The 13882-nt window shown below is 41.2% G+C and overlaps 2 protein-coding genes across 2 annotated transcripts in view; one reads left to right on the top strand and one right to left on the bottom strand.

Moving 5' to 3' along the window:
- triap1 (TP53 regulated inhibitor of apoptosis 1) overlaps positions 1–13882 on the top strand; it is a 311612-nt gene that overhangs the window by 62260 nt on the left and 235470 nt on the right. The gene's annotated exons all lie outside the window — the stretch shown is intronic.
- The window catches only part of LOC311050092 (uncharacterized protein), a 121139-nt gene that overhangs the window by 20913 nt on the left and 86344 nt on the right, over positions 1–13882 (bottom strand). Inside the window, exons 10-17 of the mRNA XM_084064058.1 lie at positions 8955–9137; positions 8082–8174; positions 7412–7498; positions 6006–6039; positions 5203–5304; positions 4058–4159; positions 3414–3469; positions 832–984 (exon numbers count right to left, since the gene is read on the bottom strand). Coding sequence (XP_083920184.1) covers positions 832–984; positions 3414–3469; positions 4058–4159; positions 5203–5304; positions 6006–6039; positions 7412–7498; positions 8082–8174; positions 8955–9137 — 810 coding nt within the window. The remainder of the gene's footprint in view (positions 1–831; positions 985–3413; positions 3470–4057; positions 4160–5202; positions 5305–6005; positions 6040–7411; positions 7499–8081; positions 8175–8954; positions 9138–13882) is intronic.

The following is a 13882-nucleotide window of genomic DNA, read 5'->3' as shown; positions in this document are numbered from 1 at the left end:
ACACACACACACACACACACACACACACACACACACACACACACACACACACACACACACACACTCACTCACTCACTCACTCACTCACTCACTCACTCACTCACTCACTCACTCACTCACTCACTCACTCACTCACTCACTCACTCACTCACTCACTCACTCACTCACTCTCACACACACACACACACACACACACACACACACACACACACACGCTCAAACCCTCATTATGCACTTTCAATCTGTCCTTATTTTGGGCACGTCATATAGACAAATAATTTAAAAAAGAATCTGAACATTTGAAATAAATATATGAATATACTGTATGAAAGTTAAAACAAATATTCTAAAAAACAATATCCCGACCCGGACCGCTGGTGTAGCGGTCCAGGCACCTAGGCTACCTGTGACGTGCTTGACAGCACGTCACAGGTTCGAGTCCTCATCCCGACGGCCTTTGCTGCATGTCACTCCCCATCTCTCTAAAAAAGCCAAAAAAGCCAAAAATAAATCTAAAACAAGCTCCCAAACAAAAGTGCCGTTTGGCCCCTCGCTACCAAAGAATTTGGCTTTTCTAATAAAAACAGTGAGATGAGCTTCTAAAATTCCTAGACATTTCTGGATTTTCATCTCTTTTTTTTTTAATTATAAAGAAATAAACAAATCCCAATAATGTGTATGATTAAAAATAAAAAAGTCTAGTCTTTCATGATATGCACTGTTAATTGAACTCAAGAGTTACAGACCCGTAAAGGTCCAGTTTGACCCCTGGTGGTACCCGGACCCATCGTTGAGAAACAATGGTACATACGAAGGTTTAAGTTGGCCTACCTGTTCTTCATGGCTGTAGGAGCGTGCTGTCAGGCTGGTGGTATCTGTCCTGTCTGGGTCCACCTCGATGACAGACGATGCCAGCGTACTGGTGCTGCCGCTGGCGTCCAGACTGTCACCTCCCTGTGACAGCTCTCCCTCGCTGCCACACTGCTGCACGTCACATCAGAACACAGGACAGGGAGGTTATAGCTTAACCTTCTGTTCTGTCCAAGCGTATATTCTTAAAACAGGCTAGTTATTTCATTCTGTTAATGTTTTCTGTTAAGAAGTTACAGCTTTAAGTACGTTTTATATCTGTCTCACACTCTCAATAGAGGTAATTGCAACAATGTCCGGACTACAGTAAAGATGGCTTGGTGTGTCCAAGCCAGTGTGCTGTTTAAAAAAAAAACTTTATTAAAAGGATCCCTGACTAATAAGCCATACATGCCTTAATACATTAGAATTGCCCTCTATAACTAAATATTTGACACACATATTTGAACACATTCAATATTTTATTCATTCTAGCATTAGTTCATCTTTCACAACTCCCGAATGAGGGAGTTGTCCCTCATTTGGGAGTTCGCAAGCTGATGTCATTTGTCCATGTGTGCTCAGTGGTCCAGCCCTATGGAATGCAAAATGCTGCCATGTGCTAATAAAACGTTTTTTAAATATTGCTTTGATGCTTGTTCTGCCCCCTACATTGTAGTGGTCATGTTTAATTGATAATTGTGTGACACAGCACCACCCTGTGGTATATGTGCAGGGTTTCTTATTTTGTTGATCTTCATGTGACTAATTAAGGCGCAATATACTACACCTGTGCTGCTCAATCAAGGTACAATACACCAGTGGTTCTCAAACTTTTTCATGTCAAGGACCCCCAAATTGACACTTATTAGCCCGCGGACCCCCATTTGAAAAGATAAGCCAGGGACCCCAATAAGAGAAGTTTTTTTTACGGCTCTAGCAGTGATTCTCAACCATTTTAATTTCAAGGACCCCCAGTTTAACATGCATTAGGCTACAGACCCCCCATTTAATGGCATTTATACCTCTGGGACCCCAATTTATTTTGTAAAAATCAATGTTAATTTAACTCTGAGAGTGTACAAATGGAACCAAATGGACCCGTTAGGGTCCATTTGGTTCCATTTGTACACTCTCAGAGTTACAACCACATAAGGGTCCATTTGGTTCCTATCAATCATTTATCTGGGGACCCCCTGGAACTCCCTCAAGGACCCCTGGGGGTCCCCGGACCCCACTTTGAGAACCAATGCAATACACTACACCTTTGCTGTCTGCAGTCAGTAGTCAATGTCTCCAGCTCCAGTGAACATGTTGTTTGTCTCCCCTCTTGCTAAAAGCAACGTCTTAGTAACTTGGATGTTTGATCATGTGATAGCAGGTTATTCTATGTTATGTCGTGTTTGCATCCATACAAATATATTTTACAGCAGCTAAAGTTATAACTTCTGTAGCTCTGTTTGTCACATGCTTTCTGTATTGTAACAGTAATTTGAAAATGTCTGTTTTGTTGTTACAGTTTCACAAAAATGTACCAGTAAACTTGATAAAGACAACGCCGTCTCTGTGGAGTTTGTTGGGAAATGTTTAGCTGGTGGGCTAGCTGCCATCTGCAGCTAGTGAGGCCTACACAATGCTCATATTAAACTTAGGAAGTATTAGGTTGTTTTTTAGTTACCACATGCATTCCATACCTTCCATAGGACTGACCACACATGGACATATAACATCATCAACTTGCGACAGGAGCGGTCCCCATAGACCATAATGCGACAAAAAAACAAATAAATCCATGGATTCAAGGCTTCATGGGGTGTGCAATTGATAGAAAATAAGTAATTCTTTGGGTGAACTCCTCCTTAAGTTAATGAAATGCCACCCCGGTTTCCACGGCAACGGGGTGGCATGTTAAATTCTGGCCGCCGTGTGAATATGGTCTATAGAGTGAAAGAAGAACTATTTCTAAAATAAATACAATATTTAAGGTGTTTTCAATTTCTAATTTAAGTTATGTATGGCAATTATAATGTATATTTAGGCATATAAGGCTTATTAGCCAGGGAGCCTTTTAACATTGTCCACCAGTAGGTGCCCTAGCCTCCAAAGATGGTATAGTTATATTGTATTAACATACTCTACCATCCATTTATACTGGTTAACATAAGCTAAAGCTTTTATTCATTGAAATACTGTATGTTACAACCCAATAAGTTATGTGGTAGCGTTAACAGTCTGGCTTTTAACTGTACAAAAATGAATGTGTGTGCGTGAAGAGACACAAATGATCTCTTACCTTCAGAGCACCTGGAGACAGACAGACAGACAGACAGACAGACAGACAGACAGACAGACAGACAGACAGACAGACAGACGGAAAGGGTGAGATAAAGAAGAACAGAAGACGTAATGTAATAATGTCGTAATTCTTTGCCTCTTAGTGATGCCACTCTGAAACAATGGCAACGTATTGAATTCATGTACAGTTAAGCTTCACCGGGCTGTGATGAGCTCGACTGCTGTGGGCCAAAAAATAACAGCACAGTGCCAATTCAAATTTCACACACCAGATCAGCAAACCCACCGTTTGGATGAAAGGCTGCTTCTATGTCTTTGGCAGGAGCTGCAACGCCAACAGAAAAAAACAAACTATTAAATCAATGCTGGAATTGGTGGGATAATTGAAAACCTTGCAAAACCTGCATTTAAATTATTACACTAGATGAGGATCTGTCTGTCTGTCTGTCTGTGTGTCCGGGACTAACCTCGCAAACCGCTGGACCGATCAGCGGCCGATTTCTTGTGTAATATCCTTTTTAAAAAAAAACTTTATTATAATATTAAGTCATCAACATGCCATCTGAGATCCACGTGGAAGCCAGACCCATTATTAGACCCAGTTTAACTGTTTGAAAACCAAAGTTCTGACAAATGCTGTCAAAGTTTTGACATATTTTCACATTTTAGCAGCTCAAAATAGATTAGAAAATTGCTCATGTTTTGAATGGAAACACTTAGTTAAATACAACACCCCAAAAAAACCTACAGTAATGGTGAATGTGCTACACCAACATTTTTGTGTGAATCACAAAATTAATATTAAAGGAGGTGCGGGGGGATCAATCTTTTTTCTTTTAAATGAATGCTTTGGATTCAGCTGTTCTGTTCTGTCTGTCTGTGTGTGTGTGTGTGTATCTGTCTGTGTGTCTACCTGACTGTCTGCGTGAGCGTCTATAGGGCAGGTTTCCCTCTAGCAGCAGTGGTAGGCTCTTCCTGCATTTCTCAGGTGTGTACAGGACCAGCTCTGGTGGCTCTGGAGGGACAGACACAACAGAACACAATAATACAGGACTATTATTATTATATATACTAGACCATACCCGGTCGACGCATCCGTGGGGGGATATGCGCACAACCCGGGAGGCAGTTCGTCCCATAGCTGGGCAGCCCCGTAACCATGGCGACATTCTTTGACACAAAAGCGCAAATAAGAAGCTGAGATTTGATGAAATTGAAAAACAGGCTTCACAGTTAAGTTCAGATGGTAATGGTCGATGGCTGTGTGCAAAATCAGAGCAATTGGTCCAGCCAGTGAACCGGGTATCTTCACCTACCTACTCCCACTACAGACACCACTACAAACGGACAGAGGTTACTAGAATTATAGTAGGATAGGATTATTTTCTCAGCAACTATTTTATCAATTACTTTTTTGATGAATCAAATAATCGAGAATGCATTTGTTTATATTTTATATATATCAACAAAGCAGTGCGAAATATTTCTAATCGATTCATATAATCACCGAAATCGAGTACACTGATTATTGATGAACCACTTAAAGCCCTGTTTTATACTTAGCCATGCAATAGCAAAAATAGCCGATAGCAAGTTACAATGAGAGACATATGGAAAGCTGAGAGGGAGACAGTGTGGGAGAGACAGACAGTATGAAAGCTGAGAGGGAGACAGTGTGGGAGAGACAGACAGTATGAAAGCTGAGAGGGAGACAGTGTGGGAGAGACAGACAGTATGAAAGCTGAGAGGGAGACAGCGTAGGAGAGACAGACAGTATGAAAGCTGAGAGGGAGACAGTGTGGGAGAGACAGACAGTATGAAAGCTGAGAGGGAGACAGCGTAGGAGAGACAGACAGTATGAAAGCTGAGAGGGAGACAGCGTAGGAGAGACAGACAGTATGAAAGCTGAGAGGGAGACAGTGTGGGAGAGACAGACAGTATGAAAGCTGAGAGGGAGACAGCGTAGGAGAGACAGACAGTATGAAAGCTGAGAGGGAGACAGCGTAGGAGAGACAGACAGTATGAAAGTCTGGAGACAGACACAGCTGGCCCTCTTACCTGATTGGCGCCTGCCTCGATGATAGCCGTGGATATCGTCCAATCGCGGCAAAGCAGAGTTCTTCTTGTTCCTTGTTCCTTGTTCCTGCTCAAATTGTGGCGCTAAAAAAAAAACAAGAAGTTAATCACCATATAGCAACATACTAAAGTTACATCACTTCACCTATAACAACATACTAAAGTAACATCACTTCACCTATAACAACGTACTAAAGTTACATCACTTCACCTATAACAACGTACTAAAGTTACATCACTTCACCTATAGCAACGTACTAAAGTTACATCACTTCACCTATAACAACATACTAAAGTTACATCACTTCACCTATAACAACGTACTAAAGTTACATCACTTCACCTATAACAACGTACTAAAGTTACATCACTTCACCTAGCCACACACTAAAAGCCACACGCTAAAATAAAATGGAATGAAACAGAAAAATGAATTATTGAAAAGGCTGAATATTGAGTTTTTATTAAAGAAAGTGGTGGGATTTGCATATAGTGAAGGTTAATGATAATCGTTTACATTACATTACATTAAAATAAACCCTGGGTTGGAGTCATTGTTATGTTTTTTTAAGCAGAACGGGAGTAATTTATAAGGCTTTCTACTGTACTTGTACAACCTTTTATAGTATTGTTTCATATTTAATATTCCACAGTTCACTTAACAGAGCCTCTTAATCGGTTGGGTAGTTCTGTAGATCAGTTTTTGCATAATAAAACTGATCTAAACTATTCAACATATTATACATTATAAATGAAATGATGTCATTATAAAGATGTGTACTCACATTGACAGAAGTTGTCTCCAAGGACCTGCCTTGCCTGGGGGAAAAATATGATTGACAAGTTTAAATCAAATTACAAACACACACACACACACACACACACACACACACACACACACACACACACACACACACACACACACACACACACACACACACACACACACACACACACACACACACACACACACACACACACACACACACACACACACACACACACACACCTAACGGACACAAACATACCTAATAGCTACATAACTGTTTCCAGTTTGCAATGTACAGTTTGCATACTTGTCCAGTTGGTGGCAGCAAAGTCTAACAGAAGCATCTTTCATTGTCATGCTATCCTCCTACTGTATAATTTGACAAACCTCTGTAGTGCCTGGGTGCATGGTGTTGTGATGTAGTGCCTGGGTGCATGGTGTTGTGGTGTAGTGCCTGGGTGCATGGTGTTGTGGTGTAGTGCCTGGGTGCATGGTGTTGTGGTGTAGTGCCTGGGTGCATGGTGTTGTGGTGTAGTGCCTGGGTGCATGGTGTTGTGGTGTAGTGCCTGGGTGCATGGTGTTGTGGTGTAGTGCCTGGGTGCATGGTGTTGTGGTGTAGTGCCTGGGTGCATGGTGTTGTGGTGTAGTGCCTGGGTGCATGGTGTTGTGGTGTAGTGCCTGGGTGCATGGTGTTGTGGTGTAGTGCCTGGGTGCATGGTGTTGTGGTGTAGTGCCTGGGTGCATGGTGTTGTGGTGTAGTGCCTGGGTGCATGGTGTTGTGGTGTAGTGCCTGGGTGCATGGTGTTGCGGTGTAGTGCCTGGGTGCATGGTGTTGTGGTGAGGCACTTTTTGAGCTTGTAAGATCTGCCACTTTTGATCATTTTTTGTGACGCTAAAGTATGATCAAGTAGGGCTTTACTTTATGAAAAAACACAAAACGTTAGAATATGGAGATAAGATTTATGCCCAACTGCAACGATATATCTTATCTCAGGGGTCTTCAACAGGGGGTCCGGGACCCCTAGGGGGTCCTCAGAGTTACTACAGGGGGTCCCCCAAATCTTTGTGTGATATGATTATTCTTTTTTACATAAACCACTTGAACCCTTGTATACCTTTTCTGAGGAGAACTTTAGCCAAAAATAGCAGATAAGCTCACAACGCCTCACGCTGCAAGGCGTTGCGAGCTTGTAGATCAGCTATTTTTTGGCAAAGAGTTATAGGTGTAGAGGGGAAAAAAGAGCAGCAAAAGTTGATCTGAAACACAATTTTATACAATATAGAGGGGGTCCCTGCTTCATCGCTCTCTCAGCTAGGGGGTCCTTGGCCTGAAAACGTTGAAGACCCCTGTCTTATCTTATCTTATCCATCCACCCACCCACCCTTCCACACACCCACCCATCCATCCATCCACCAGTGTACCTTCTGAGGCAGTAGAGCAGGGTGGTTCTCTACTATCAGTCTCTTGAGGTAGTGCAGCCACAGTCTCTTCTCCTCCTGGTTCTTAGTCTGAAAGACACATAAGACACTTTGCTGGGAGAAGTTCTCATTATTTGATAAAAGTTGCAATACTGCAATGTGGGAATACCCTGTTACTTTGTCCTTGAGTAAATGCACTCACTTTCCACCTGTGAAATAAGGTAATCCCTGGGATGCTCACTTATTTTGACTAAATCATTTCTGACATGGAAGTGCAATTCTGAACGAGAATAACTAAAGCTGCAGTTTGTACATGATAGCCTGTTAACATTATTTAACTTTTTTTTATTATTACAAAAATGGAACTGGAACACAAGCTGATAAATGATCGATGTGGGGTTCTTTAATGATTGGATGCAATTGGGTACCCTCTCCTGGAAATTAATTTTCAGAGATGGGTAGACCCCTGTTACTGAACAAACACTACAACAATATTTACTAATTCAATATAGAGCCTTAACTTTTTAACATAAAAAAAAAAAAAACACGTTGTTTTAACCTGAATCTATCATTACAGCACATTTAAGGTCCAGTGGATTAGGAGTCATCAGGATAAACGTTATGACTGTGTTATACCAGTGTTATAATAGTGCTACAGTATTGACAGACTCACCTGGACTATATGTTGTTGTTTTGGTATGGTCTGGTCTGACACTTTGAACCACAGAGGATCCTTCAATGTCTCCACTAACAGCAGATTACAACACTAGAGAGAGAGAGAGAGAGAGAGAGAGAGAGAGAGAGAGAGAGAGAGAGAGAGAGAGAGAGAGAGAGAGAGAGAGAGAGAGCATGAGTTATTTGGGCATTCTTGATGGGAGTCACGATGTGCACAAGGACTTAAAGGACACAAGGACAGCCATTTTCCGCCTTATCTTCATACAATCCTCACTAATGCTCATTATAAGATTGCACCATTTCTACTCACTCTGTGTACTCACTCTCATTGGTTACATTTGTCCACTTTCAGACTTAAAAATGGATAAAGTAACACTGAGCATTTTACTGTGGAGTCATTTTGTTAAAAATGGATAAAGTAACACTGAGCATTTTACTGAGTATTTTGAAGTGGAACCAGAAAATGGCCGCCACTGCTATGCCCTATACAGCCTCAATTTACAACTTGGAAGCTTTTCGCTTGGGTATAACTCACAAAGATGTGTGTGCTGTAGACAAAGTGTTTAAGCTAGGTATAACTCACAAAGATGTGTGTGCTGTAGACAAAGTGTTTAAGCTAGGTATAACTCACAAAGATGTGTGTGCTGTAGACAAAGTGTTTAAGCTAGGTATAACTCACAAAGATGTGTGTGCTGTAGACAAAGCGTTTAAGCTAGGTATAACTTACAAAGATGTGTGTGCTGTAGACAAAGTGTTTAAGCTAGGTAGAACTCACAAAGATGTGTGTGCTGTAGACAAAGTGTTTAAGCTAGGTATAACTCACAAAGATGTGTGTGCTGTAGACAAAGTGTTTAAGCTAGGTATAACTTACAAAGATGTGTGTGCTGTAGACAAAGTGATCCAGCCTCTTCTTGGCAATGAGCAGCATCTTGTCGAACAGGAAGAAGGCTCTGTCTTTCTTCACCCTCTGCACCTTGAAGGAACCCTCCAGAACCAGCTCTCCAAAGCCGCTGAGCTCTGGACCCGTCCAGTTCACCAGCAACGACTCTATCTCCTGGTGGACAGCAAGTCAACAACAGTTGGGAGATTAAGGCAGATGATGATCTTAGCTTGACACAATGAATAACAACCTCTTATCTCCATATTCTTGTGAAGATACCTCTTATCTCCACTTGTTGTGTTTATTCCACACAAAAGTATCAACAGTAGCAGATCTGCAGGCCCGAAACGCACATTTTCAGAATTTGAATCCGGAAAAGTAACCCTTTTGGACATATGAGGTTTCTACCCGGCAGAGACTATTTCTGTATTTAGATAAGTGCCATGAAAATACTAATTTGTGTTATTATTATTATTATTATTAGTAGTAGTAGTATTAGTATTAATAATACTAATAATACTATATCATTATATAATAATAATAATTATTATTTCATTATTATTATTATTATTATTATTATTATTATTATTATTATTATTATTATTATTATTATTATCATTATTATTACTGTTATTGTCCTCATTGGAATCGGTATAGAGTCTTTGTTGTTCACCATGAATGATAGATGTTTAACATTTCATAACTGTTGAACCACTTGTCATACTACATGGTTGTGTTTCACATCATTGGAACTCGGCAAAGAGTCCTTGTCGTTTGTTGGTGTAAATTAGCCCCGCCCCCCGGCCACCAAACACAATACCGATGATGTCACTGGTAGGCAGGTTTCTGAACTGTCCACAGCCCTCTTCTGAGACACAGAGCGAGTAGACACAAACTGTGCCATCTTATAATGAACATAAATATGGACCTATGATATGAAGATAAGTTGAAAATGAGTGAAGCGGTCTTTTAAGTGCAGTACTCAAGCAGACCGTCTCTGTCGGATGGAAACCTCACAAAACTGATTCAAATTCAAAAACAGCAAGTAAAAGTATCAGATCTACAACCTTGATGATATGTACAAAAAAATGTAAAGATATGTATTTGGCTGTGGACCCACCCATCACAAAAATATTAAATAGCAGATCTACAAGCTCATAGCGCGGCATGCCGTGCTATGAGCTTGTGAATCTGCTATTTTTGAATAGCCAACGTATAAAATATGCTTAAAGTGGTTAAAATGACGCTATATTAACTAAATGACGCTATATTCCAAGGAACCCTGGGGGTCCCCGGACCGCACTTTGAGAACCAATGCTGTACTGTATAATTAGTAGTCTTGTGGTTGTATTCCATTGGACAGCCTTCTCCTGTCACAACAGCTCACTAATCTTGCTGCTTGCACATTGTTGAACTTGTCATGTTTTCAAGTACAGTTTGTGTCTCTGTTATAGTTGACACACGCACGCACGTACAGTACGTACGCATAAGTGCACGAACGCACGCACACACACATTCTCCAGTTCACCATAGAGCTCTAATAATTGAGCAGTTTAATGACAGATTGTGTATATGTTTTAAATGACAGACAGCAGCTACACCTGCCGCAGGCTGCATATCTCTGACTGCTGTGTGTGTGTGTGTGTGTGTGTGTGTGTGTGTGTGTGTGTGTGTGTGTGTGTGTGTGTGTGTGTGTGTGTGTGTGTGTGTGTGTGTTAACAGGTATAGCCACCGCAAGCTGCATATCTGTATGACTGCTGTTACATAACAACACAGCTGTACATGTGACCTCTGACCCCACTCAACAGCTGGATATGATGGAATGTCACGAGGACAAAATAATCATCGATTTGAGGAGCAATTTCTCAAACGTGTTTCACCACCGAGCACAACATGGGAGAGAGAGTAGTATGGACACTATCTGGCATAACTAACTGTGTGCTGTGCCATTCGTATTTCCTCGCTGTCGGGTGGGAATCTCATAGGTTCAAAACGTTTACTTACTTTTCAGGATTCAAATTCAAAAGTAGCGAAAGTAGCGGATCTGCAAGTTTGAAACGCTTGTAGATCTGCTACTTTTGCTACTTTTGTGTGACGCTGTATTATGATCAAGTAGGGCGTTAATTTACGGAAAAAACACAAAACGTTAAAATATGGATCTAGGAGGTTTTAAACACCAAGCTCTGGGGGGCACCAATCGCCTGGCCCAAAAAAATAAACAAAAAACACGTGCAAACACTATTGCAAGTAATAGCGGCAAAACGTACCGCTAAAACGGTGCCGAAATGCATCGGCTGTACCCTCAGCATTTTCCGTAACTGTATCCTAACGGCTGTGCTGTCTTTGGCGACTGCATTTCCTCCGTGGGAATCAATAACTGTCTTATCTTCCGATTCTGCTTATTGATTACAGTTCTTATCGATTACCCGCTTGGGTTCCATAAGGGTAAAAAAATAAGAGGTCAAATGTTTAGATAACAAAACATATTTTCATTCATAAAGCGTGAACTGAAGTAAATAGTATTTACTAGTACAAACTGCATATCTGCATGTCAACCAAACACATACCGTAACCACAACTTAAACCATTGAGACCTGAAGCCGATTCTACATGTCTCCTAAATCTCAACAGTATTCTTAAAAACGTATGTTTCTATATCATTGGTGCTCAATCTCTTTCATGTCAAGGACCCCCAAAATTATATGTTTTTGGCCGCGGACCCCCATCAAAATATTTTGTTCCAGGGACCCCCAGAAGCAACGATTTGAGTTAAAAATGTTCGCTTTAAAAATATATATATTCAAAGATTTGCACACATTTTCAAGATTTTTCAAAAATAGCAGATCTACAAGCTCGTAGCGCGGCACTCGGTGCCGCGCTATGAGCTTGTAGATCTGCTATTTTTGAATAGCCCAAAGTGTAAAATAATGCTTTTTAGCTCAAATCTAAAAAAGGACACAGTTCCAGGTCTTAATCATGGGTTAAACACAAATTGTGTACCATGTCTATTTAGTGTGTAACACCAAAACATGTAGGCGCAAATACTTGAGTAAATGTACTTAGTTCACTTTCCACTCACTGGTGTTGGACGGACAGGAAACAATGAAATGAGCTGAGACGTGCCTGTGTGCACGTGTGTGCACGTGTGTCCAGGTGTTCACGCGGCATCATGTACGTGTTGGAATGCTCCCCTCATGAAGGCAACATGTGGACATTAGTGTTTCCCAACCTGTGGTCTGCACCCCCCTTGGGGGGGGGGGGGGGGGGGGGGGGGGGGGCCAAAGATCAAAGGGGGGCGTGAGGCCTTGTCTGTTTGAAGGTAGTGCAACATTTTAACCACATGAACCCTCTCTAGACTTACTAAACTGGACCTTGAGTTGGCTCTGTACTTGAACCGCTTATTTCCCCCCATCTACACCAAATCTCACCAAAATCAGCAGATCTACAAGATCACAATGCGTCACAGCGTGTATATGAGCTTGTAAATTTGCAATTTTGGGCTAATGTTTGACCCAGAATATGGATGCTGGGGTTCAAGTGGTTAAACATCATAACTTGTGTCTTTAACTTTTTCAAACATTTTGAAACGTTTTTTTATAAAGAACAGAAATTTCAGCTCTACTCACAACATGTTGTGATGCGATACGTAGTGATCTTGTAGATCTGCTATTTTGGCAAAGAAAAAACAGTTTGGAGCACCACTAACTGTATGAGAAGAGAACCCACAAGGTTGGATTTGCTGAGGGGATGGCGGATCGATGCCTCTGCTTTTAATATCCCCCCGCTGGGCATTAATGTTTATATGGCCGGTGGGGATATGTTTTATCCCTTCTTCAGGTAGAAGATGGAAGTGATGCCTGGAGGAGGTCTGTGACCGAAAGCTTGCAATAAAAACAATCAGATTTGTGCGCAGCGTTGAGTGTGTGAGGCTGCTTTTATTGTTCATTTGGATCCCTGCTTCTGGTCAATCTGAATTAAATACTTGCATTTCCTTTCATGAAATAGAGACACTATGACATGATTGATATTTTGTGGTTGATAATATCACTATTTAACAATTAGCCCCGTGGGCAAAATTTTGGGGCAAATTTTCAAAATGTGTCAAGATTTTCAAAATGTGTCAAATGCAATGTAGGGCTTAAATGGTGAAGAAAATGTCCCCTCTGTTTTCTTTCACAAATCAACCCCTGGGTGGGAACATAGCAGACTTGAGATGTGTGGCATGGTGATTAAGGAAGAGTTGCAGTGACTTTGCAGGAAGGAGAGCAGGCTACATTCCACAGAGTTACTGTGTTTCCCATGCCAGTGATGAGGTTCAACTCATCTATCATGCTGTCATTACTGGAGGAAATAGAAGACGACCTCGGACAGATCATTAGGATAATTTCTGTCCATTACCTCTGAATGTGCTTTTGAGAGGAAAATATGATTGAATAAAATGTTCCTAACTTCCTTCCTTAGACTCCATGAACCAGCTGTGCCAAACCACTGACCTATATATGACTCCAAAGAGCGCTGTTCTATTTGGCAAAGAGCATTTTAACATGATTTGAATTGGAGGTTAACTGTTAAAAAATTGCGTAAATAGCCAATCCAGAAAGCACACAAAGCCTCGCATTGTGATGCGTTATGGCCTTGTAGATCTGCTATTTTCACCAACATGTTCGGCCCATATTAAGGATGCTAGGGAGCACATCTCTCCTTAGTACAGTGGTTCCAAACTTGGGGCCCGGACCCCCCCCCCCCCCCCCCAAAGATCACAAGATCACAGGGGGGCCGATGCCTGTGTAGTCCAACATTTAAAAAATGTTGCATAAAATTATAAAATATAATAACATAACACATACAGATTTTTTTTTTTCAACAAGTAGCTTGTAGATCAGCTGTTTTCTCTATTGGTATATAGGACTAGGTGTTTA

The sequence above is a fragment of the Gymnoscopelus microlampas genome, assembly GCF_963454915.1.
Source record: "Gymnoscopelus microlampas genome assembly, chromosome: 8".
Classification (NCBI taxonomy): Eukaryota; Metazoa; Chordata; class Actinopteri; order Myctophiformes; family Myctophidae; genus Gymnoscopelus; species Gymnoscopelus microlampas.
This window is presented reverse-complemented; position numbering and strand designations above follow the sequence as displayed.